A 25542-nucleotide genomic window follows, 5' to 3' on the forward strand; every position below is an offset into this window, starting at 1 on the left:
AATATTACTTAATATTAATTAATATTACATAAAAAGAAAAAGAAAATGGTAGTTAAAGTAAATAAGAAGAGAAAATAGTGGCATAAAGCACGTCTCCTCAAATCTACACTCTAGTAGTAAAACTCATTTCCTGCTCGTTTACTAAATTCTACTAACCTAGTCTTACTTTTACGTCTACTCATTCATTTTTTTCCCTTTTCATTTTCATTTCCTCTGCTGTATTATTGAAAAACAGAGGAAAACAAAAGAACAGAGTCATAAAATAATAATAATAATAATAATAATAATAATTTATGTCAATTCTCGAGGGAATCTTGATAAGTTAAATGTGATTCAATCACAAATCTGTTTTTGCTGCCATGGCAGTTTCTGAATTAACCGCCGACGTGTTCCCATGGCTGAAATCCATGCCAGTGGCCCCGGAATACCGACCAACCGCCGCGGAATTCGAAGATCCGATCGGTTACATTTTCAAGATCGAGAAAGAAGCATCTCAGTACGGAATCTGCAAAATCGTTCCACCGTTTCCACCGTCACCCAAGAAAACCGCCATAGCTAACCTCAACAGGTCACTGGTTAATTCCACATTCACCACACGTCAGCAGCAGATCGGGTTCTGTCCACGGAAGTCCCGACCCGTCAAACGACCCGTCTGGCAGAGTGGGGACCACTACACTTTCGCCGAGTTCGAAGCGAAAGCGAAATGGTTCGAGAAGAGTTACATGAAGAAGCATAACAAGGGTGGTGTTAGTGGCAATGCTCTTGAAACGGAGACGATGTTTTGGAAGGCTACTGTTGATAAACCGTTTTCAGTTGAGTATGCGAACGACATGCCTGGCTCTGCGTTTTCGGCGCAATGTAGGCATGCTGGTGAGGCTGCTTCGGTGGCTCATAGTGCTTGGAATATGAGAGGGGTTTCGAGGGCGAAAGGGTCTTTGTTGAGGTTTATGAAGGAGGAGATTCCAGGGGTTACTTCGCCTATGGTTTATCTTGCTATGCTATTCAGCTGGTTTGCTTGGCATGTTGAGGATCATGATCTTCATAGCTTGAATTATCTTCATATGGGCGCTTCTAAGACGTGGTATGGTGTTCCTAGGGATGCTGCCGTTGCTTTTGAGGATGTTGTTAGGGTTCATGGCTATGGTGGAGAGATTAACCCTCTTGGTCAGAGTCTTACTTTTTGTGTTTTTGTTTTATGGTTATGTATCTGCCAGCATTGTTTGCTTCTTTTATGATATATATGTTTATGATGTTCTGTTTCTGTTAATGATATGGAATATGGATGGACTTCTTCAGAGAAATGCAGAGTGATTTTGTATTGTCAGGAATCTCTTTTTGTGGTTTTTGGCTAAACTTGTAAAATGTCATGTAGAACCAATTCTTAGTACATGTTTTCCTGCAATCTTTATGTCTTTTACTAGTACATTAGTGGGTGGTTTGTTTCATTCTTTCTCTGCATGCATGTCTTGTGACATACACCCACAAAGTAAGGCATGATTGTTAAAACTTTTACTAGTGAATTCTTATGAGTTTATGTTTTCAGTTCCAATCTCTGTTTTAATCTCACCTCACCCTGTTAGAAGTTAGTGAAATTATAATTTTAATAATGAAAGATGACAATATCAGGGTTCATATGGTTCTTAGGATCCCAGTTCATTGCGTAAGGAGGAAGTGAATGGGTCTAATGATTGAAGATAACTTTTGTGAAATCTTACTAGACGAGGTTTAGAAATCTACCCCTATTTGAACATGAACCCCTGTTTCTTTCATTTGCTTTATACAAATACATCGCATTTCTAGGTTTCATGTTCTGTGCAGGCTGTCTTCATTTCTTTCAGTTTTGATTTATAGTGTTCTATTTTTTTTCCTAAGGATGAATATTGGTTGGTCCAGTTTCACATTATTGGGAGGAGCTGGTAGTTTTTTCTGTATGTTGGATGTCACTTCACTTTTGTGTTTATATATGGACGCACATGTTACATACCTTATACCACTCTTCTTTCCTGTGAACAGTTACATTTTCTATTCTGGGTGAGAAAACCACAGTGATGTCACCAGAAGTGCTTGTCAGTGCAGGTGTTCCATGCTGCAGGTACTAATTTTTAATGATTGTCATACTATATTTTGTGATGCTCTTATTTTGTAAGTCCTCTGGATAAATCTCAACCATTAATTACTTGCACTCCCATTTTGCTGTGGTCTTTGGGTTATTTACAATCTTGCTGGAGATGTATATGAAATGCTCAAAACATTTAACTGTTTTTCTGCAGTAGTTAGTGAGATTTTGGAATTCATGATGACAGCATCTATTTCCATTTTGAATAATTTGTTTTAATTGCTCCACTGCTTCCCTTTGCTATATCATTTATTTGGTGTAATTGATGAATATTAAGTGGCAGCAGCTTCCGAAGGCCAGTGTTAAGTTTATGCAGTCGTTTGTTGCATTCAGTTAGTGTGGATTAACCTCATCTTTAAGGGTTTTTTAGATTTACTTTGGCATAGAATTATATTTATCTTTGGTGCATTATTGTTGCTGTTTCGGGAATATGCTGTGAGATGGGAAAGCCTAGCCGCATGCATCATGCCCGGTTCCCTCTATTTTCCCTTTAATTTTTTTCTGTAAAATTCTTTTCCTTTTTAAAAAAGAATAGCTTATCTCCATCCTAGTTGTTGTTGCCCTCTTTTATCCGTAATAATATACTTTTAATATTGTAATCACGGATGTTGGTAATCATGATAGAAATCATATTTTCAGTGATTATTATGTATGATGGTTCATACTTTATATGCATTTTGACTTTGACTTTTAATTGCTTTGGATCAGGTTAGTGCAAAATGCTGGAGAATTTGTGGTGACATTTCCAAGAGCCTATCACACAGGGTTTAGTCATGGTAAAACACTTGACAATTTAAGATTGTTACTCATAGGGTCAATAGTTGAGTGCTTCTAATGCTTTGGATGTGTATTGTGTAGGTTTTAATTGTGGAGAGGCAGCAAACATAGCAACACCTGAGTGGTTGAGGGTTGCTAAAGATGCTGCTATTCGAAGGGCTTCAATAAATTATCCTCCCATGGTTTCACATTTCCAGTTACTTTATGACCTTGCCTTAGCTTTGTGTTCTAGGTTTGTCTTTCTCTATTCTAGGCTTTTGTAATTGACCATAGGAGTGCCATCAATATCTTATCAAATTATTAACCAAATGAAGTTTCAAGATGTAATTCCCCAATTTTAATATCTTTGGAAGAACCATTATAGTCAATTCATAAACATGCGTGTGTGTACGTGCGTGTGTTAATATGATTTAATCATGGGGCAAATACAATGATTTTTAGGACCATACAGGTATTCTAATATATGCTTTATGTAAACATCTTTGTTCTTTCCATACAGAATCCCTGGAGGAATCAGTGCTGAACCACGGAGTTCTCGTCTTAAAGATAAAAAGAAGGGTGAAGGAGATTCTGTAGTCAAAGAACTATTTGTCCAAGACGTGTTACGAAACAATGATCTACTTCATGTACTCGGAAAAGAATCTTCTGTAGTACTTCTTCCTCGCAGTTCAGTTGACATTTCTATTTGCTCAAAATTACGCGTCGGATGCCAGCAACAAAAAGTGAACCCTGAATTTTCCATTAATGTATGCAATTCCAAGGGAATGAATTCCTCAAAAGGTTTTGTTTCTGATGATCTGGTATTAAACAGAAATTGTGGAATTCTGCAAGAAAAAAATTTCCATTCCGTGAAAGACAAGTTTACTCTGTTGTGTGAAGGGAAGGGGATTTCCTCTTTTGATGCAAACGGTAACACATCCCCTTCAAGTACTAAGCAACTTCAAACAGGCAACAACTGTGAATCTAATCAAGGAGACGGGTTGTCAGATCAGAGACTGTTTTCGTGTGTCACATGTGGCCTATTAAACTTTTCCTGTGTTGCTATTGTACGTCCTAGCGAGCTAGCAGCTAGATATCTTATGTCTGCTGATTGTAGCTTCTTTAATGATTGGGTTGTTGATTCTGGAGTACCTAACAATAAACTAACTGTTGCTCACGAAGATGCAAATATTCCTGAGCCAAATATGCATACAGGCAGGTTTTACAAATTCAATATCTAGTATTTCATATTATGTATCATATTGTATAAAAAATGGTTTATAGGTTTCTTCAGTTATAATCAATAGCGACCACACATTCTAGGTATTTTTGGGCCCTGCTCCATATGCTCATTGGGAAGTATGTTACATTCTATATATATGGCCAGTGTCCTTCTATCTGTAATAACTGAATACATGGTCAACCAGTCCTCATTTTCTCCAAATGTAGAGAAGAAATACATATGCTGTGCCTGTAGTTTCTTACTTGTCTCTGCACGGGCATGGACTGGGGCTTTCTTGTTTGCCCCCTCTCCTTGTTTGTTGCCAAGAAATCTCTGTTACATCTTTGTCATCTGCCTCCTCCTGTTCTTTTTTAAATGCTTCCCCTGTATGAAAATACTTGAGTTTCTGGGCTTATGTAAACCCTTGAGATACTCGAGTTAATTGGTTCCAATATTTAAATCCCTAGACTAGAAGATTATCTTGCATTTTGTGATGGTTGAAAAAGCTTTGAGTTGTCCTGCCACCAGTGTCATGAGCTGGTCACTTGTTACACAGTACTAAATGCCATAATGATATGATAGGGTTTTAGTTGGGATGATAATAGAACACAAACACACACACACACTTATGCCCTTTGGTGTACATTTGAAAATACAGCTTAGGTATTTAAGCAACCAAATGCCTTTTACGTCTTATTTTCTACCTCAAAAGTTTTACAAATATAGATTCTTAGCTTTGGTTTTCCTTGGCAATGATTTAGGTAAAAGTACTGATCCATTTTGTTTTGTGATGCAGGGTGGACAAAGACAAATACCCAAGAGGCTGTAAATACTGAAGGAGGAAATGACAATACAGCTCTTGCATTATTGGCTTCGGCATATGCAAATTCTTCCGACTCTGAGGAAGATGCAATTGACGATCATAAATTGAATGCGATAAACTCTACATCTGAAAGTTTCCCTTCTAATGTTCAGGCTTCCCATGCTAATCCCATGACTAGACATGATAAAGATGATATTCTTTCAGAGAGCACCAGTTACGAAGCACATATATCTGAGGTTAATTTGAATCGGCCTCAAGAACAATCATTTGCGGAACAGAATTATAAAGTTACTTCAGAGGCTGCATTTGAAAATACAAGGCCAGTGCCTTATTCCATTTCATATAGTTCCCAAGATGCTAATAATGCTGAAAAGTCTTTGTCGGCCGAAGCCATGGTTGCTGTCAATCATAAAAATGCTTTATTGATACCACAATGTGATGAAGACTCAACTAGAATGCATGTATTCTGTCTAGAGCATGCTGTAGAAGCAGAGCAGCAACTTCGGCCAATAGGTGGAGCCCATATAGTGCTCTTATGTCATCCAGGTCTGGGGTTGTTTGATATACTATTCATTTATGTTGTCTTGTTTATCCCATATCCAAGTTGTTGCATAAAAACTCCGCTCCTTTGCTTTTTGCCATTCATTTGTTTCCCTTCTAGTAAAATCTTTGAGCTCTTGTGTAAATAGGTGGCATCATACAATTCACTGACAGAGTAAAAATTTTGTACATCATCTTCAGATTTTTTCTTATTTTTGAAGTCATAGACTTGCAAAGATATTGTATGATTTTTATTTATACGAGGACAATGTAGGAAATCGACTATACTAATTCTCATATTTCAGCTTCGGATTTTTTTAGCTATGATGAGTTATACTAGTCAGGATGTCTAAAAAGTTGCATCTTTCTGATTTGAAAAAGTATTCTGCTGTTAGTTTCATGGCTCAATAATTGTTGTTGTTTTAACACTTCATTGCTACCATTAATTTTAACTTCTTTATCTGCATCTCAGAGGATTGTGATTACTTTACTAATTTTTATTTGTATAGTTGCTTATACAGTTATTTGTTCTTTTTTTTTTTTGTGCAAATTATTCATTATTTATTTTACTTGTTTAGATTATCCCAAGATAGAAGCTGAGGCAAAGTTGTGGGCAGAAGATTTGGGGATTGATTATTCATGGAAGAATATTGCCTACAGGCATGGCACCAAGGAAGATGAGGAGAGGATCCAAGCTGCTGTGGATAGTGAAGAAGCAATTCCCGGGAATGGGGACTGGGCTGTAAAGCTAGGAATAAATCTCTTTTATAGTGCAAATCTTAGCCGCTCTCCTCTTTATAGCAAGCAGATGCCTTACAATCCTGTTATATATTATGCATTTGGTCGTAGCTCTCCAGCAAGCTCGCCCATAGAACCAAAGGTCTATCAGAGAAGGACTGACAGGCAGAAAAAGGTAGTTGCTGGCAAATGGTGTGGTAAAGTTTGGATGTCTAATCAGGTCCATGCCCTTTTAGCAAAAATGGATTCTGAAGATGTTGAGGATGAGGAAATTTTACATAGATTGATATCGCCTGATGTGAAAATTGAAAGATCGGGTAGTACCCCCAAAACTGAAACTGCTAGTACAAAATCGGGTAGGAAAAGGAAAATGTTCTTAAACAAAGGACAGACCAGGAAAGGAAGTTTTGTTGAAAAAGATATGGTTTTGGAAAATTCCACTGAAGATAAATCAAATAAATCAAATCCTCGGGAAAGGAGGATTCTTAGAAGCAAGCAAGCTAAGGGTGTTGAGAAAGATGGTGCAGCTTTGCACAGGGATTTTTCTCCATATCGTCGTAGAAAACCAATGAGCAAACAAAAAAATTGCACTGAAAGTGATGTAGTTTCTGATGATCAATTTATTGACAATGATGTGGTTTCAGATGATGCAGTGGACTATGATTCAGATTGTCATCAGATGGGAGAACTTAGAAGCAGTCAAGTTGAAGATACAGAGAGAGACTCAATTTCAGAGGATTCTTTGGATGTTGGTTCTCTTCAGTTGCAAATAGAGACTTCTAGAAGCAAGCATGCCAACTTCATTAGTGAAGACGATGCAATTTCTGATGACCAAATGGAGAATGGTTGTCAGAAGCAACGCAAGAGAATTCCTAAAAGCAGGAAAGGAAATTCCCTTGCTGAAAAAGATTCAGTGACATCTGATGACCAACTGGAGCTGAACATCCAGAAACAGCGCAGGGGTAATTCTAGAAGTAGGAAACTCAAATACCTCCATGAAGATGATATATCGGATAACCAAACAAATATCTATTGTCGCAAGTACCAAAGAAGAACAGTTAAAGTCAGGCAAGCCAAATGTGTAGCAAGGGAAGATGTAATGTCTGACGATCAATTGGATGATCCCTATCAAAAGCAGAAACCAAGAATTTCTAGAAGGAAAAACAAAGGCATTAATAGAGAATTTAAAAATGAAGTGTCCGATGACCAACAAGATGGCCACTTTCAGAAGCAGCAGCGAAAAATTCCGAAGAGCAGGATGCACACCATACAGACTGATGAAGACGTTATCGATGACTCGGCTGATGACAATGCCTGTCTGCTGCATAGAACTTCTAAAAGGAAGAAAGCTAAATTCAAGGATGAAGATGATATGAGTTTAGATAATGAAATAGAAGATGATTCTCTTCCGCAGCACAAAACTCTTCCAAGTAAACAATCCAAACCAAAGACACTTAAACAGATGAAACAATCCAAATCTTTCTCGATGAAAAACCAGACACCTCGGCCAGTGAAACGAGGGGCTCAGATGCTGATGAAATCAAAGGCTGCTCAGCAAGTAAAGCAGCCTTCTCATTTGCGAAATAAACAATCTGGTAACTCCAGAGAGCCTAGTTTAGATTTGGAAGAGGAGGATGTAGGTGGACCTAGCACATGCCTTAGAAAGAGACTCCCAAAAGCTCAGGAGTCTGAAGTAAAATCAAAAGACAAACAAACCAAAAGGAAAAGAACAAAGGATGCTACAGCAGCTACTCATGTTTCAGCTCGCAATGCCAAAACAGAGAACGAGGAAGCAGAATATCAGTGTGACATCGAGGGATGCACCATGAGTTTTGAGTCAAAACAGGAGCTGCTGCAGCATAAGAAAAATATCTGTCCAGTAAAAGGTTGCGGGAAAAAGTTCTTTTCACACAAATATCTGGTGCAGCACCGGCGAGTTCATGAAGATGACCGCCCGCTCAAGTGTCCCTGGAAGGGGTGCAAGATGTCTTTCAAGTGGGCATGGGCTCGAACTGAGCATATCCGAGTCCATACCGGTGCACGTCCTTATATATGTGCGGAACCAGGTTGTGCGCAAACATTCAGATTTGTGTCTGATTTCAGTCGTCATAAGCGGAAAACTGGTCATTTAACAAAGAAGAGTCGTCAATAAGAAGTTTGATAGATGTTGTTACTTAACATGCTTTTAGAATTTATTATTTCATTGCTTAATTGACCAAGCTAGGACTAACATTTTAGGATATCTCTGCAATTGCCATTTATTTGTAAAAACTATTAATTATGTTTGCTTTGGGTCTTCAACCCATTATTTCATTACAATTAAAGCAATTGCTTGATTCTCAACAAGTTCATTTTCACATCATGTAAATATTGTTCCAACTTTTATATTTTTGGGTGGCTCTATATAAGTGTGTAAAACTCTCCATTTCCTCATTTACAAGACTAGGACCTTGGGGGTTCTATTTCACTATTCGAATTAACTGTGTTCCATCACTCAATGCTTATTCTTATCACAGACCTCCCTCACTACTTCAGTGCAGCCATCACTCAATTTCTACAAAATACATGTATAGAGAAATCAAATGTGTTGGATTCAAAAAGTTACCTAATCTGAATTTGATGTTGAGCACTATTGATTGATTGGGTGTTAAGAGAAAAATTTTGGAAATGAGTTGAGAGAGTTTGAGAGGTTTTAACATTTTGAGAGTATGCTGGAAATGAGGAAGGGGGAGGATCCCATACTTATGTGATTAAAACCCTGTTTGGGGTTGCACTTCTTTAAATTTTATGGAGATGCATTTCAATATTATTATATTAATTTTTGACAAAAATTAGAGTCTGGTTCGCTTACGAATGAATTTTTTTTTTTTGGGTTTAAAAAAAAATAGTGTTGAATAAGGTTTAAAAATATAATCACTTATAAACAAACATAAGTTTGAAATGATGATTTCGGAACTATAACATCAAAATGAATTCTTTCAAAAAGAAAATGACATAGACCAATCAAAAACATTACGAAGAGAATTAAACTTTTTATTTTAATTTGATTTAGAATAGTTATATTTAGTTTTAATTTAAAATTTTTAATTTTATAATTAAAAAATATGGGTCATAGAAAGTGGTGTTTATGACTCATTTAAGTTTAAGATAACTCGTGTAAGAATTTAGTAACCTATTTTGAACAAGTTTGAAATAAATTAAATTTCTCTTTTATGAGAATGATGAGTTGACTCAAAAAGGAAATTATCCATGGGCATTTTAATATCTTAATCGATTTACCCTAGTTTTTAAATGATTATAAAGTTTTTGAATTACTCTGTCATTAATCAATTAAAGGCTTCTATGATCGATTGAATGCGTTAAAAATGTGTTAATCGATTAACCCTGATCTAGTAACCCATTAACCAAGGTAAAAAAATCCTCTTAAAAATATTTTCACGTGTTTTTATCAAATAAGAGAGACTTTAAAACATCTTTTAGTGTGCATGTGCACACACACGTGTGTGCGTGTGTGCGTGCGTGTGTGTGTGTGTGTGTGTGTGTGTGTGTGTGTGTGTGTGTGTGAACTGCCTTAGTATCCCGAGAGTTACTCTTATACCTCATACACACGCTAAGTGCATAACGAAGCAAGCTTTCACACTTCCCCCCTTTCACAACTTCGAAACTTCAACCCACCTTGTTTGATTCAACATTGATTTAGCACTTCAACATTGACTAGATGTCATCATCAGAGTTTGTTGGACAGTTGCCACCAAATATTTCCAGGAATGTCGCTTAACCAGGTGTTGTCATGATAAAAAACATTAAGACCATTTAATAATTGTAGATAGTTGTACCTGCAAGCAGATATATTTTCATTCTCCTCCTTTTTATTGATGACAACGCATCTTTCAAGGAGGTGGTAAAAATATAAAATAGATGGATAAAAGATTGGAGTGGTTAAACTTCCCCTCACAGATACATATAGTATACTCTACTTCCAATGATAATATACTTATCCCCTCTTTAGCATAATCAAAAGGCGGAAAAATATATGCAAGCTCATATATCATTTAAAACATGTAGAGAATGGGAAGAAGAAGAAGAAGAAGGAGAAAAGGCGTTTAGCAGATTTAATCCATGCATGATTGGTTTTAGATTCCTAATTTCAGTTCTTGTGAAATTTTTTTAGGAAGAGGTTTAGTTAAAATATCTATTATGTTGCATAGTGATGACCAAGGGATCATTGTCGTGAGGATTGATGTCGAGGGCATCCTTCTCAGAGAAGATGATGCTAACCCATGTTTTCCCTTGAGAGCTTCTAGTGAAGCCAGAGGATATTAAATTTGTTGAAAAAACTTGTCTTGTGTATTTTCTTTGGGAGGATCTTGAGTTACCTCCACCGACAAAACCTCTGACAATGGTGTTTATGTTGTAAGTTAGGGTTTTGTCGGCCATATTCGAAGGGAATATGAAAGGAGTGAGACTACGAGTGTGTCCCAGGTTATTTTTACTATGTTCCCACGGCGGGTGCCACTATACTGGTCAAAAGTATATGTTTGTGCTCCTCCTGCAAGGGTAGGAGGTCTCAGAGGTCTTATTAGGTATATTACGATGTATGGTGGTTTGGACTTGCACATGATGGCGAGAATTCGTGTGTGGTGGTGTTTTACGATGGTTTAAGGGTCCTGCTCACGTGAGGTGAGATGCCTTGATGGTGGATGATATGCTGGTATAAGCTTCTGAGGGGTGTGATCAATATGAGTTAGGATATGTCCTTTTATCCCGTTAGTGGAGGGGGTATTTATATGGGTCTTTGTGCCTGGGGTTTTCTTGGGAAGGGTCACCGTCCACTCATTCAATGGTAGACTATTAAATCTATATTTCTCAGGATATCGTGGGTCAGCTAATGACCTTGATTTCTGTTTGCCCGATAAATATATTCTCCCACGTTTCCCACTAATGGGCAATAGGAAGACCTACGAGGAGAGGTGGTATCTCCCCTTGGACGATATGTTATTGTCGCCTCTCCTTGGACATTCTCTAGCCCGTCGCCCTAGGAGAGCCCCCTACAAATATAACACTGCAGAACCCTTTAATCTAAGATGAAACACAATTCACTACGAGATATCCTTGTATTTTGAGTAAAGATTAATATTTTGTAGAAATTAGATCTTGAGGACCAAATTTAATAGATTGAGGTTTCCCTCGAGATTCAATTGCATTGGATAGAACACCAAACTGGATTGACATATTCAAATATTGAATGTTCCTCATTTATTTCTGAGTGGTTTTAGACTTTAAATTCTACTTTAAGGTCTTAGATTGATCTCTAACAAGATCAATGCTATTCCAATAATTCATTTTCGAAGGAAGCATAGGAACCAAAGACTCTCAAAAAACGAAAAAACACAAAAATATTTTCACAAAGTGAAACAAAAGAAAACACATAAGGGTGGTGAAGTGTTGTGAGACACAATTAAATATTTATTTTGAGGTGTGTGGATGTATTAGAAGCCGTGGCATAATTGATGGTAGTTTATGTGTAGTGATAATTTTTACATAATACTCCATCCGATCTTTTTTATAAGAGACACTTCACATTTCTAGATTCATTGAATAATTAATGTATTTGATCTATAATGCTGACTAGGTACATTAATTATTTAATGAATCTATAAAGGTGAAATATCTCTTATAAAAAGGACCAGAGGTAGTATTATTTATTGGTTGTCATTTGGAAGGTTTTTTTTAGTAACCAAGTTTTTAAAAAAAATACATAACTAACTCATATTTCTAGAAAATTATCCCAATAACCATGTTTGGGGGTGTTTTACACGTAGGCGCCATTCCACATGACGCCTCCTTGAAAAGAAAACATTGTGAGGTTTTATGGCTAAGAAATCCATGATACTTACAAAAACCTCTTTTCTTCCGTTGTTCTAACGGAGGAATTTTAGAATTGGGAGGCACTATCATCTAGCCATCTTTCAGCAACAAATCAAAAATCTCATCACACTTGGTAACATCAAATGTATAAGTTTTCGTAGGAAATTTATCATTCTTTTCTACTTTGACAGGATTTTTTCCATTAGAAGGTGTGAGCATTTTACAAGCATATGTAGGTGCCTCTTTTAATCAGCCAAATCTACTTCGACTTCCTCGTAATTACAAGAATCATCGAAGGTTTCAAATTCCTCATCTTCGGCTTCGACATAGGCCACTCTTTCTTTTTTATAACTCTTGTTTGCTCCGGCCTTTTCAGCCTTTAGTCGTGCGACTTGTCAAACTCTATCTGCTAATTGGGCCATATCCCTCAGATATTGGGTATCTAACTTATTTCTGATGGAATAATCTAGCCCTCCGGCAGTCATTTCGACTAGTTCATGTTCAGTGACTACTGTGAAGCATCTAGACTTTAATAAACAAAATATATTCATATAGTCATCTATAGGTTCAGTAAACTTCCTTTCAATGCTAGCCAATTCTTTAAGGCTTATCTTAGTCTGCCCCATATAAAACTGTTCATGGAACAATCTTTCTAGATAAGGCTATGTATCTATAGAGTTTGGTGGCAAAGTAGTGAACCATGTGAATGCATTCTTTGTTAATGAACTAGGAAAATACTTTATCCTCAAGTTCTCACTATTCGCCAAATCCCCGACCTTGGTTAAATACTTGGCTATGTGTTCGACAGTCGATTCACTGGTATCCCCTGAAAATTTTGTAAATTTGGAGATCTTACAACCCCTTGGTAATTCGGTTTGTAAAATAAAGTCTACCAAAGGAGATGTATAATTTGGGCGTCGAAACCCTGTGTTCATGCCGTTCTGGGCCATAATTCTTTCGATCATGGTAGTTAAATTATTTTCTGCCACAATGTTATCTTGTCTAACCCTATGGATTACTTCGTCTGCATTTTGATCTCTATTAACCATCGCTACTCTCCTAGGTTGTTCTTCAGGGGCTTGCTGTCGAATCTCTTGTCGTTCTACTCCTGCCCCCATATCTCTTTCGACGACATTCTGTCTGGGTGGTTGAACTTGGTTAATAGTTAGTTCTTCCTAAGTTGCTACATGGTTTCGCCTACGTTGTCCTGATGGTTGGGGAGCCCCAAAAAAATATGCTATACGCGCCATCTGCGCTGATAACTGTTGATAGGACTGGGTGTTTTCTTGATTAGTTTTATTGACATTTTGAATTAAATGGGAGAAGATGGTGTTCATTTCACGGGCAAGAACCCCAACCATATCATGGTTACTAGCGTCCATTTGTTGCCTAAACGCTGCCTGATTATTGGTTGTTAATGTAGGCATTTGGTTCGATGGACCTTGGTTTTGGGCACTTCAACCCACAGAGCCAGCATTTTGGATTGGCAAAAAAGTGGCCATATTAGGTTGTGTATATGTGGATGTGCCATTATGTAATCCTGCCATATAAGAGGATGGTATTCCATATGGTTGTTCCCTTCAAGGCCTAAAACTCTCAAAACCTGGTGGCCTAGGGTTCGAAGGTTGTGCCTGGGTTCCAAGATACGTTGAAAAAGGGCCAACTTGATTATTTAATGGGATTTCTGTTGCACTCAAGAAAGGAGGCACAGTGGTCGAACTAATCGTGGGTATAACTCCCGTGGACATTGGTATAGAATTATTTGTAGCCATAGATTCCGTGGGTGTGGGCATGGCCTGAGAACTATTTATGGCCATAAATCATGTAGATGTAGGTATGGCCTAGGAACTATTTACGGCCATAGATCCTGTAGATGTAGGCATGGCCTGAGAATCTGGCATAGAGGTCAAAACATTGGTCAAACTTGCAACGACCGTGTCTGACCCTTGTGGAGGATTTTGTCCTCCTTGATCACTGGAAGTATTCACCATTCTCTTGTTATATTTTCTTTTAGGTATTAGTTGTGAACTGCTAGTATTTTTACCACTCCTAATGTTCATATAATGTCTTGGTATATTATAAATTAAACGAACAAGCCAATATAAATGAGACTTATGAACCTATAAACTTTTCGACACTTGCCCCACCGGGCGTGGCAATTTGTTTCCAATGATTTCTGGTAAACAACCGCTAGTCTTCCAAATTATTAAATGTATTTTTGGTAACTTGCAGGATTGACTAGATTGATCCTAAGGACATGTGTCTAAAAGTTTTATGATTGTTATGACAAAGCTCATAGTTTAAAGGAATACTACGAATGTAAAACTAATGTAAAACTAATGTAAAGGCAATGCAGTATGTAAAGACAAAATATGAATAAAAGACTTAAAAGGCTTCGGTGACAATTATAAAAGACAAGACTCAAAAAGAAAATATATGTAAATGACTTGAATTTGTAAAACTGAGACAAATATAAATTACAAATTGTGTTACACGTACATTCTCAATGACAACTCTTTCTCTTTCACTTGGTACTTGAGCGATTTTTTGAGTGATTTTGTACAAAATGAACACCCTGAATCCTACTACTAAGATCCCTATTTATACTAATTCGACCCTAACGATCTTATTCTAATAGAACGCCAATTTGTCCTTTTGCATGCGCTTGGATTCCTTGATGCTTCCACGAGTCTTTCCAACCAAATGCATCACTTTAAAATTTGAAACATTCCCGCTCAAAGTTCTGAAGTACGAAACAACGTGACCTTGCCAGCATGTATCTTTCAAAAAATACTTCGAAATATCCTAAGTCTTTCGTTTCTTCGACTTCGAGGACATTACAACCCATGCCTTGCTTCGATTTAAGAAAAACTTTAACATAAAGAAACTTAAAGACAGCCTTATAAAACTATTTTTCCTTTTGAAGCATACAACTTTTTAGTAACTCTTATTTGTCGAAATCTCCAGCTAACAGGTGTCTGTCTCTTGCACCACCCGCTCCTGACCTATCTGATCATCAGCCACCTCAGCTACCGACTCCTCTACCTTTGTCACCGGATCCCGAACCACTGCCACCTGCTCCCCAACCTCAGGCATCGCATCCTCAACCTCACCCTGAATCACCTGCTTCTCCACAGCAGTGGATGCTCTACCAGTCCGACGGCGAGGTGCGCGAAACCCCCTCACCGCCTGTTGCTCCGCCATCCATTTTTGGTTAGAATCGGTCGGAGGAAGGCGTCCAGCTCGAAATTTTAAAAATATCTAGAAATTAGTAATTAAAAAAAATAGAATTACCGGAAATTTCGAAATTTCCAGTATTATTATGGGTACCGAAAATTTTTAAAATCCGATATGGATATTAGTAAATGAATATACCAGAAATTTCCAGTATTATTATCGAAAATTTTACAAAAAATATCGTAAAACTTACTTGATTTCGCAAAATTTTCGGTAGAATATATCAAAAATTTCTAAATTTTCAGTAGAATATATAGGAAATTTCACAAAAATACCATAAAACTTATTTGATTTCGCAAAATTTCCGGTATGCAAACAAAATTTCCGGTATGCTCTAAAAATTTGAAAAATCCGGTGGACTAGTGAATTTACAAAAATGTGATAATAATATTTAGTTGGACATTTTGGTATTTTCATAGGTTCGGGAGATACCATATGTTTAATATGAGGGATGGCATCTAGATTTCTCCTTTCAAAGAGGGAGACATATCTTAAGCCATGTCATGTTAGCTGATCATATGTTTTGAGCATCTTTACCTAAACTTGTTAGGTTATCTTAATTTTTTCATTTGTTTCCTTTAAGTTTTCTTTTTAAAGTAAAAAGTCAGTAGGAGAATTAATTGAATATATACATTCATCAAAACTAGAAAAATCTTTGGTGGCACTGGCAAGGTGACCACACAAAAATTATTGTCTTAAACCCAACAATGTACTACCATCATTCAATTAAATCATCACATTTCTGTTGGTAACCATATAATTTCCTAAAATAAAAAATCGTATAAAGTAATGCTTAGCTAAACAAAGTACAAAAATAAATGAGAAACCAAATTCTATGAAATTTGAAATGCAGCAAGCGCTTTAATTCATGGCTTCCTTGCTGGTATATCAAGTACACGAAGATGGTATGAAAACAGTAGCACGGTTTTAAGCATACAACAACTTCACTGCACGCTTAGTAGGACCGTGACCTAACCTATCAATTAAATACTAAATTCTTTTATCACAGTTTAACACCGCGCCTCATTCACAGAGTGAGTTAGTACTGCAGTAATGGATTTACTACTGCTAAATATATAGTGTAGGTCTGCCCTTGCAGTTTGGAGCCACGAGCTATAGTATATTTGTAGAAATTGGTGTTAGAGTAAAATTTAAAGGAATCATAAAAGACTGAACTGATAATAAGTTCGATTATGCAAGAGTTACATTGATAAAACATAGAAGAATTTAATATACTTTGTATCTTATACATTCATCAATTTGTTGGCCCAAATATTAATGACACTCAACTATCATTGATTTGAAAATAAATATAACTATTAAATTGACATTGACATCTCTATAATAATTGTTCTTTATTGCAACCATAAATATTTGAAGTGTGTGGTGTGAAATCTGAATTAGTATTAGTGATCTTCGATACTATAGTGCGGATACAGTGCGGAGTGAATCTATAAATTAATATTAAACGTAAGTTAAAATTCAAGATAATTATAATGTAAAGTATGAGATTACTTTTATATTTTAAGTTGAATAAAATGAATTTGACATTTTTGTGTGAGGTTACTTTTAAATCTAAAGTTTAATAAAATGAATTTAGTCTATGTTTCGAAATTTTAATTTTCACGACCAAAAGTCACGTTTTGAGTCCACGGTGAGTAGAATTTATTTTTAATAGTTTTTCAAAATCACAGTGAACATGCGGCAACGCTATTCCAACTCATTTTTAGACATGCCTTTTAGTTGATGTGAACGTTTTTTTAGCTGAGCCTTTATCGGCCAGAACAATAATTATAAAATTTGTATTAATCTTATTTAAATTTATATATATATAATTATAAATTTTATTAACAATTTTCTTTATAAACAAATAAGATTGTATTAAAATGCAGCACTAAGAATGCTTAATTCAAATACAACCAAGAAAACCAGTTCAGAATATATATCAATCAGCTTAAAAAAGAAAATCTACACGGGATAGCCGCTAACCAACCAAACATTCTTATAAATATAAATATAAATATAAATAATACTACTATTTATTTATGAATTCTTTTTACTATAATTTTTTTATATTTGTAAATTTAAGATAGATTAATGTATATTTAAAAATTAAAGAGATTTCTCAATCATTTTAAGAAATTTCTCGACGAGAGTAATTTTCTATTTTAATATATAATAATATTAATATAGAGATATAATTAACAAAATTCATCTACCTAAGTACTTTTGTAAACTCAAGGAAACTCTAATTTTATAAGATAGGAGTATATACTGTACATTACTAAAGACAAAGAGAAATACATTTTGATTTTGATATAAAGAAAGAAAGAAACATAAAGATGCATGGGGAAGTGAAATATGAATAGCTACCAGCTAGTAGTACAAGAAGCAATGTTGGAACGTGTAATCGACTATTGCCCACACAAACTGTAGAAGAAGCCGACCGCAGTCACATCATATCTTCACCTCAACTAAATTAACCGAAACTTTTCCAGCCATAAATTACCATAAAGCCCCCTCCTCCCTTTTTAATACCCCGAAAAGAATGGCTCACTGGCCGAGACAAACTCCTCTCACCAGTCACCCACAACCACCGACCTGTCACGCTGAAACTCTCTGCCTCACGCCAAACTCCTCCTCATATCCCATGCCGTGACTAACACACCATCATCGCATTTATGTCATTTACCATTTTGCCACTCCACCACTCTTCATTACTAGTCTCACACTCACACGTTAATTCGTTCATTCAACTCATCACCCGCTTTCTACGCTACCCTTCATTTTCCCAAGAGATTTTCCATTTTTCTATTATTTTTCTTTTGCAAGGTTTGCGTGTCTTTTTCCCTTTTTTTCAAACTCTCTTGTTTCTTCTCCGTTCATAATATTTTATGCTCCGGAATCTCTCTTTACTGTTCTATTATTTATTCATTTTTCTTTATTTTAATCTTTTATTATTTCTTATTTCTTATAATAATGCTAACTGATTGAATGTCAATGAAAATTTGATTACTATATCTGTTTTTCTCTTTCCGAAGGTACTGCATTTTCTACTCTTGTTCAGTTAGTTGCAAGTTTTTCTTTCTAACATCAAATTAATATCTTCACAATGAGTTACAGTTAAACTGAATTTTTTGTATTTAAATCTCCTTTGGATTTTACCTTTTTGCATTTGTATGCTTTTTTTTTTTTTGGATTTAGATGTATAAACTATATGTTGATGTTAAATTTATCTTTTAGGTTGGGGTTGAAGCAGTTTTCAGTGAAGTCTGATTATGATGGACGAGCGGCGCCATTCTGTTGATATACCGATTTCTAAGACTCTTGTGGCATTGAGGAGAGTGAGGTCATTGAGGGATCCATCTACTAACTCTATGATCAAACGTTCTTCTTTGATTGACAACTTACATTGGGATAACCGTTCCGGAAATGGGATTTCTCTGCTGTTTCCGGAGGATGTTCATGTTTGCGATTCTGATGATAGTGTTGCTTTTAGAACAAGGAGTTCAGGTTTTAAGGAGCAAAGAGAGCTTGGTGCTAGTGGTTCAGAATTGCATCATGGTCTGTTGAATTCACGGATGTATCAACCAAGTGTTTATGGAAATAAATCGCCTAATGAAAGCTGTGGTAGTAACCACGGAGGGAAAGGATTTGGTATCAATGATTTTGAGGATGGGGAATTAAGCTTTAGAACAACGGGCAGATCGTCTAAATTAGGGAGAATAGATCGCTTTAAGTCGGCCAAAAAGCCCCCGCGCAAGAGTCAAGTTAAACCATCTGATGTGATGGGAGATACTGCTAGCCATTTGAGCAGTCCGTGCCTTTCTGTTCGTGATAGTTTATTGCGCCATGGTTCCTCGGGGTATATGGATCAAGATTTTGATGTTCAAGATAATAGTGATAGTGGATGTGGATTAAGTTATTGTTGGTCAAAGTCACCAAGGTTTATAGAGTCGGATATTTATTGTGAGACAGAAGATCGTCCCTTGATATTGCATTGCGTGGAGGACATGGAACTTCATGAACGTAGAAGCACGAGACTTAGTGGTGGTGAAGTTAGTCCAAATTTGGAAACACCTAGAATGTTTTCAATAAAATTCAGGCCTAAATTGTTTGGTGATTTAGTGGGACAAGATGTGGTTGTTAGGTCTCTTTTGGGTGCAATCTCCAGTGGAAGGATAACATCATTTTATCTTTTCCATGGTCCACGCGGTACTGGCAAGACATCTGCGTCAAGAATATTTGCTTCTGCGCTGAATTGCCTTGCTGTTGGGGAGCAAAGACCGTGTGGTCTGTGTAGAGAATGTGTTCTATTCTTTTCCGGAAGAAGTAAAGATGTTAAGGTAGTGGATTCTATGAAAATCAATCAAACAGACCAGGTTAAATCTCTTGTTAAGAGTGCGTGTTCTCCTCCAGTTTCGTCACGTTTTAAGATTTTCATTATCGATGAGTGCCAGTTATTGAACGGGGAGACATGGGCTTGCCTTTCAAATAACCTAGAAAACATTTCTCAACATGTGGTTTTTATGATGATCACTCCTGATTTGGATAAGCTTCCTCAAAGTGCAGTTTCCCGGGCTCAGAGGTATTACTTTCCAAAGGTTAAAGACGCTGATATTACACGCCGATTAGAAAGAATATGTGCAGAAGAAAGTCTTGATTATGAACAAGCTGCTTTAGACCTAATTGCTGCAAAATCCTCTGGTTCTGTTAGAGATGCCGAAATTATGCTTGATCAGCTAAGTTTGCTTGGAAAAAAGATTAAAGTTTCCTTAGTTTATGAGCTTGTAAGTATAGTGCTTCCGTTCCATACGTTTTTAATGAAAACATTCTTCATGTTTTCCTTAGTGCTAAAGCTTGCCATTTGTTTTTATGCAGACCGGGATTGTTTCAGATGATGAATTGTTTGATTTGCTAGATTTGGCCCTATCACCTGACACTTCAAATACAGTTATAAGAGCTCGTGAGCTGATGAGATCGAGAATAGATCCTTCACAACTTGTGTCTCAGTTGGCAAATCTCATAATGGACATCCTTGCGGGGAAATGTGATTATGAAGCCAGAAGTAGATTTTCTAGTAGATACACATGTAAGTACTTAAGGATAATTTAGCATATTTCTGCAGTCCATGACTGTGTTTTACTGTCTAAACTCTATTCTGTTTGTATCTTCTGTTTCTGACCGGTAATTTTCTCTATCATAGCGGAAGCAGACCTTCAGAAACTAAGCCATGCGTTGAGAATACTCTCCGATGCCGAGAAGCAATTAAGAATTTCAAAAAATCAAACAACGTGGTTCACTGTAGCTCTTCTACAGTTAAGCTCTATTGATTATCCTTCCACAGATGCAAATGGTGCCAAGTTGCTTCTGAGAGGTACATGCAATGGAGACAGGCTTATTTTTTTTCTTTCAGATTGTTTGTTTTTTCGGTTTAATTACTTTGTAGATTTTCAAGTAGGCCCCTGAACTAACAAAGTTCTAATTAGAAAGATCTTTGGATTTGTTAGTTACTTATAACTAGGTCCTTAAAATAAAAAGTTTTTCATTTTTGTCATTCCTTAATTGGACGTCGGTGGTGATTTCTGCGATGCATCATCTACAGGGCAGAGCTTGGAACACCTTTCTACAGGTGGTTGTGAAAACAAGTCATTTAGATTAGTGGCACACGAGGATCACGAAGGAACACTGGATTCCATATGGTATAGAGCTACCGGGATATGCCAATCTAGTCAGCTCAAAAATTTTCTCAGAAAGAAGGGAAACTTGTCTTCACTTCATGTTGATCAATCTACTTCATGTAATTCTTTCCTCATTATGTTACTTTAAAATTATTGCTGTTATATTCTTTGTTTTGCCACACATTTTCTTTGAGAAATTTGCTTGTTACATTGTCTAAATCAATTTTTTTTCTTGCAACTTTCAATACTATCATTTTCAGGTCTTGCTATTGCAGAGTTGGAGTTTGGCCATCACCGCCATGTATCCAGGGCCGAGAAGTCATGGAAATTGATAGCAAGTTCCTTGCAACGCATATTGGGTTGCAACATTGAGTTGAGGATCACTCATGTACCTCATACTTTTAATTCACCAAAGAGGTTATCTTTCAACATCTTTAGTTGTGCGCGCAACATACAAGAAAGTGAAATAGACTATGCTGATCACACTTCTCAAAAATCCATGATGAAGAATACAACACTATCTTCTTCCTCTGATTGTGGATCCCAGGAGGCACCACTAAAGTCTTATGAAGGCATGGATGTCATAACGACTCTGAGGAGTTGTGAAGGGAACTTGCTCTGCTCAAGAGAAAGATTTTTGAATCGGCCTTCTTCTCTAGAAACTCTGGGAGCATCATGTTCAAGAGTTGATTCTTACAATGAAGAGGGACACAATGGTGCACATTTAGTTCCATATGTTCCCAATTCCGACAATCAGTCTAACTGTTTTCCTCAAACTCTCTGGCTTCAAAAGAAGTCCCCAGCTTCACATTCTTCCAAATTGTCTTTTCAGGGTATCTAGAAATAGAAAGATTTTGCTTTATATATCCAGAGTTGTACATGTTTTGAGACATATATATACCTATGCTGATTGATACTGCATTTTCTGCAGTAGCTTTAAATGTTTGCATTATTAACACTATGCCGACACTTGTGATTATTTTCAATTTATTTATTTTTATTCAAATTATTGGAGTTGTTGGACCACAAGTTCATAACTTTTATCATGGAGAAAAATGTAGCTGCCTATGTGGTGTATACATAACTGTTGTTGATGAACGTGCCTTCTTTGCCTGACTTTTACAGGAAGCAAAAACAAATTGTTTTTCTTTTTTAGTACAAAACTTGTATCAAAAAGATCAGTGTCTTGTCTGCTGCTAGGGAGGATAGTGACCTTGCATAAATTCTGGTAGTTGTACTGATGTTATACTTATTGTCTTGCTTGAATTTATGTAACTAACAAAATTGAAATCTTCCTTTAATATCTTGGGAGGTTAGATCCCAGTTTGCCCTCTATTTCAACTAGTAGTTATTATTTTCTGAAAAAGTTTTTTTTTTTTTAATGATTAACCTATTTTTCCAATCTACCATACTTTTTAAAACATATCCCTAAATATCATATTTTCTTGTTGCTAAAAAATAAACTTGATATGAATATATATACATTTTTTTGAAACTTATTAAAAAATTGATGTGTATATTTAATAATATTAAATTTGTTTTTCTTTAATGGGAGAATAATGGGCTATGAAGAGCAAAGGTTTTAAAATGTACTGGTTTTAATATCTTGCAGCCACCATTTAGAAAATATAAGTGCCTTGTCTATTTTTATTTTAAATTATTATTACATAGAAAATTAATTTAAAATTTTGTTGTATTTTTATTTAAATTGAAAAATGTAATATTAATTTAAATATGTTATGAAATTAAACAAAATAATATAGAGATGAAGAAAAGATGAATGGGAAAAAACATAAGAGAGAAAATAATCTTGTATTATTATCTTCAAAAAGTTTCATTTACATTACAATATGATCCTTATTTATAAGACATTAGGAAGGTGAGAAATCATAGCACTTAATAAGAAATAGGAAGATGGAAAGATGAAAATATATAAAGATGGACACCCACTTTGTATTTATTCATAACACTCCCCTTTGATGTCGATTGAGGATATGCCTCGTTAAAACCTTACTAAAAAAAATCCAGTGAGACAAAACCATAGTGAAGGGAAAAAGAGTGCAAAAATATTTAGGGTTAAATGCAATTCACCCCCTGCCATTAGGGCGTGTTTCAGATTTGCCCCCCTGAATCTTTTTTTTAAGAAGACACCCTTATAAAAGTGTAAAGCCAGTTTCACCACACCCTTTTACTACTAATGCTGACTGGGCTTTGACTGATTGGCTGACGTGACAAAGGAATAATTGCTGACTGTGTTATCTTCTTAAAAATAAATAGAATTCTAGGGTTTTGATCCACATATATCATTTCTTTATTATTATTATACATTTTTTTAAAAGAAACAAAGAGGAATAGTTGAAACCTCAACCCCAGCCCCTCCCCTTCTCGATCGTACTCTCCCTCTCTCAACTTTACCAACTATCTCTCTCATCTCCATCGGCCTTTCATCTTTCTCCCATAACCACCAAAAATCATAACACAAACCCAGAAGAAATCATGCATTCAAACCCAGACAAACCCTAATTTCCCCAAATAAATCCCTAATTCAGTCAATAATCAAGAACCAGATATCAATTCTAAGGCTAAGTGTTATTCGCGCTTACCTCTTTACCGTGAATCCCTGTATCTCAGTTCCGATGTCTCTAAATCTCCCCCTAATCCCCCTTCTTTTCTCTGTGAAGATCGCAAAAGACTTCAATCCCCCTTCCACTCCTTCTCCTCCTTTTTTTCTTCCTGAAATTAGTCTTAGTTTTTAATTTATAGTTAGGGTTAGATTTAGATTAGGAAAAATTAGATGAGTATGTTGTTACAAAAATATTGATTGATTCCATTAGTTGATTAGGGATTTGATTCGATTTGATTTGTATTAGAACAGATTGGATTTAGTTTTAATTTTAGGATTTGATTTGATTTTTAGAGTTAAATTTTTTGATTCGATTTGTTGTAAGTTTGTTTTTGATATTGAATGTAATAGATTGTTGATTCAGTTGTAGAATGTTTTCCTGATTTGCGTTTGATTTTGTTGGATCTGGGCCTGAAATGAAATTAGGGTTTGAGTTGATGATGGTGGTGGCCGCCGCAGCCCAAGGTTGAAGAAAGTGAACATGGTTCAAAACCCAAGTTGACTTAGTCAACGATTTCTTATAAATTAATAATAATATATTTTTCTTAATAATAATCATTAATAATAAAATGAAATATTAAATAACTGATTGTAATATCCTAATTAATAGCTATTTAATAATAATAATATAAATGATTAATGATATTAGTTAGCAACAATAGTACAATTAGATGTTTAATACTAACACTAATGATAGTATAGGGTGTGGTGAAACTCTTTTAAGAAGATAACACAGTCAGCAATTATTCCTTTGCCACGTCAGCCAATTAGTTAAAGCCCAGTCAGCATTAGTAGTAAAAGGGTGTGGTGAAACTGGCTTTACACTTTTATAAGGGTGTCTTCTTAAAAAAAAGATTCAGGGGGCAAATCTGAAACACGCCCTAATGGCAGGGGGTGAATTGCATTTAACCCAAATATTTATTTCTCCCCTCATGCATACATTTATATGTGAGAGTATATTCTTTGTAGTAGTTACTCAAAGTGTCTTTTTCAAAGTGACTTCATATAGTGCTAATAGTTATGCAGGATTTTATGAAGTTGTTGTCATGATTTGTTTCATAGATCTCCACAAAATGGTTGTACCATCACATGCAAACAAATAACATGTTTCAAATCTACTGTTGTGAGAATCTGTCAAGTAACCTGCATCTCTAAGATAGCAAAGTATATGTTTGACTCTATTCCAATGTCTTCGTGTAGGTGAATAATTGTATCTTGTTAATAGATTAACCGCAAATGATATATCAAGACGTGTATAATTAACAAGGTGCATTAGTGCTCCAATTGTTCATCATTTTCTCGAGGCCTGAAAAGATCTTTCTCCACATCTAATGATCTAACTGCCATATTGGAGTAGGCAACAAGTGACATTTGTCTATATAGAAGCATTTCAACACTTTTCAATATAGTCTTCTTGATGTACAAATATTCCTTTATCCAGATGCTCAATTTGCAAACCTAGACATACCTTGTTTTTTCTAGGTCCTTCATCTCAAACTCTTTACTTAAGCAATTTATAGTCTTTGGAAGCTCTTCAGGAGTTCCAATAATATTTTAATGCAAATCCTTTTCCACATCATTATATGAAAATACAAAGACAAATGGAGTTATTTGTATATCCATCCTTTAGTAAATATTCACTGAGGTGGTTATACCACATGCGTCCAGATTGTTTCAACCCCTAGAGAAACTCGTTCAATTTGATGGAGTAGTTTTCTTGAGATCCAAAATTACGAGCCTCTGATATATTGAACCCTTCAGAAAGTTTCATGTAAATGTCACTATTAAGTGAACCATATAAATAATATGTCATAACATTCATCATGTTCAAATTAAGCCCTTCATGTGCTACAAGGCTAATTAAATATCAAAAATCAATTGAATCCACTACATGTGGATATGTTTTATCAAAATCAATCTTAGGTGTTTGTGGAAATC

General features: G+C 35.8%; 2 protein-coding genes across 5 annotated transcripts; both read left to right on the forward strand.

Annotated features, from left to right (window-relative positions):
* The first annotated feature begins 203 nt into the window (after positions 1-203).
* On the forward strand, positions 204-8557 carry LOC131662082 (lysine-specific demethylase REF6-like). 2 transcript variants are annotated; one of them, XM_058931770.1, is made up of 7 exons: positions 204-1164; positions 2014-2092; positions 2825-2892; positions 2975-3125; positions 3393-4087; positions 4891-5463; positions 6036-8557. In XM_058931770.1, the coding sequence occupies exons 1-7, from the start codon at positions 360-362 to the stop codon at positions 8345-8347; spliced, it is 4683 nt and encodes a 1560-aa protein (XP_058787753.1). In that variant the 5' UTR covers positions 204-359; the 3' UTR covers positions 8348-8557. The 2 variants fall into 2 exon arrangements, with proteins under 2 accessions (XP_058787753.1, XP_058787754.1); XM_058931771.1 differs by lacking the exon at positions 204-1164 and adding an exon at positions 1213-1928.
* Positions 8558-17671: 9114 nt separating this feature from the next.
* On the forward strand, positions 17672-22097 carry LOC131662083 (protein STICHEL-like 2). Of its 3 annotated transcripts, none has more exons than XM_058931772.1 (6): positions 17672-18132; positions 18544-20090; positions 20182-20392; positions 20507-20677; positions 20906-21100; positions 21242-22097. In XM_058931772.1, the coding sequence occupies exons 2-6, from the start codon at positions 18579-18581 to the stop codon at positions 21820-21822; spliced, it is 2670 nt and encodes an 889-aa protein (XP_058787755.1). In that variant the 5' UTR covers positions 17672-18132; positions 18544-18578; the 3' UTR covers positions 21823-22097. The 3 variants fall into 3 exon arrangements, with proteins under 3 accessions (XP_058787755.1, XP_058787756.1, XP_058787757.1); XM_058931773.1 differs by lacking the exon at positions 17672-18132 and adding an exon at positions 18248-18341; XM_058931774.1 differs by lacking the exon at positions 17672-18132 and adding an exon at positions 18374-18422.
* The last annotated feature ends 3445 nt before the right edge of the window (positions 22098-25542 follow it).

The sequence above is a fragment of the Vicia villosa genome, linkage group LG3 (genome assembly GCF_029867415.1).
Source record: "Vicia villosa cultivar HV-30 ecotype Madison, WI linkage group LG3, Vvil1.0, whole genome shotgun sequence".
NCBI lineage: Eukaryota > Viridiplantae > Streptophyta > Magnoliopsida > Fabales > Fabaceae > Vicia > Vicia villosa.

What these genes read in the sequence shown, in the direction of transcription:
- LOC131662083 (XM_058931772.1), top strand. Translation starts at nt 18,579, where the DNA reads ATGATGGACGAGCGGCGCCATTCTGTTGATATACCGATTTCTAAGACT. An exon ending in TTTCCTTAGTTTATGAGCTT is followed by an intron (nt 20,091 to 20,181) that starts GTAAGTATAGTG and finishes GTTTTTATGCAG; the next exon opens with ACCGGGATTGTTTCAGATGA. An exon ending in TGCCAAGTTGCTTCTGAGAG is followed by an intron (nt 20,678 to 20,905) that starts GTACATGCAATG and finishes CATCATCTACAG; the next exon opens with GGCAGAGCTTGGAACACCTT.
- LOC131662082 (XM_058931770.1), top strand. Translation starts at nt 360, where the DNA reads ATGGCAGTTTCTGAATTAACCGCCGACGTGTTCCCATGGCTGAAATCC. An exon ending in GCAGGTGTTCCATGCTGCAG is followed by an intron (nt 2,093 to 2,824) that starts GTACTAATTTTT and finishes GCTTTGGATCAG; the next exon opens with GTTAGTGCAAAATGCTGGAG. An exon ending in AGTGCTCTTATGTCATCCAG is followed by an intron (nt 5,464 to 6,035) that starts GTCTGGGGTTGT and finishes TTACTTGTTTAG; the next exon opens with ATTATCCCAAGATAGAAGCT.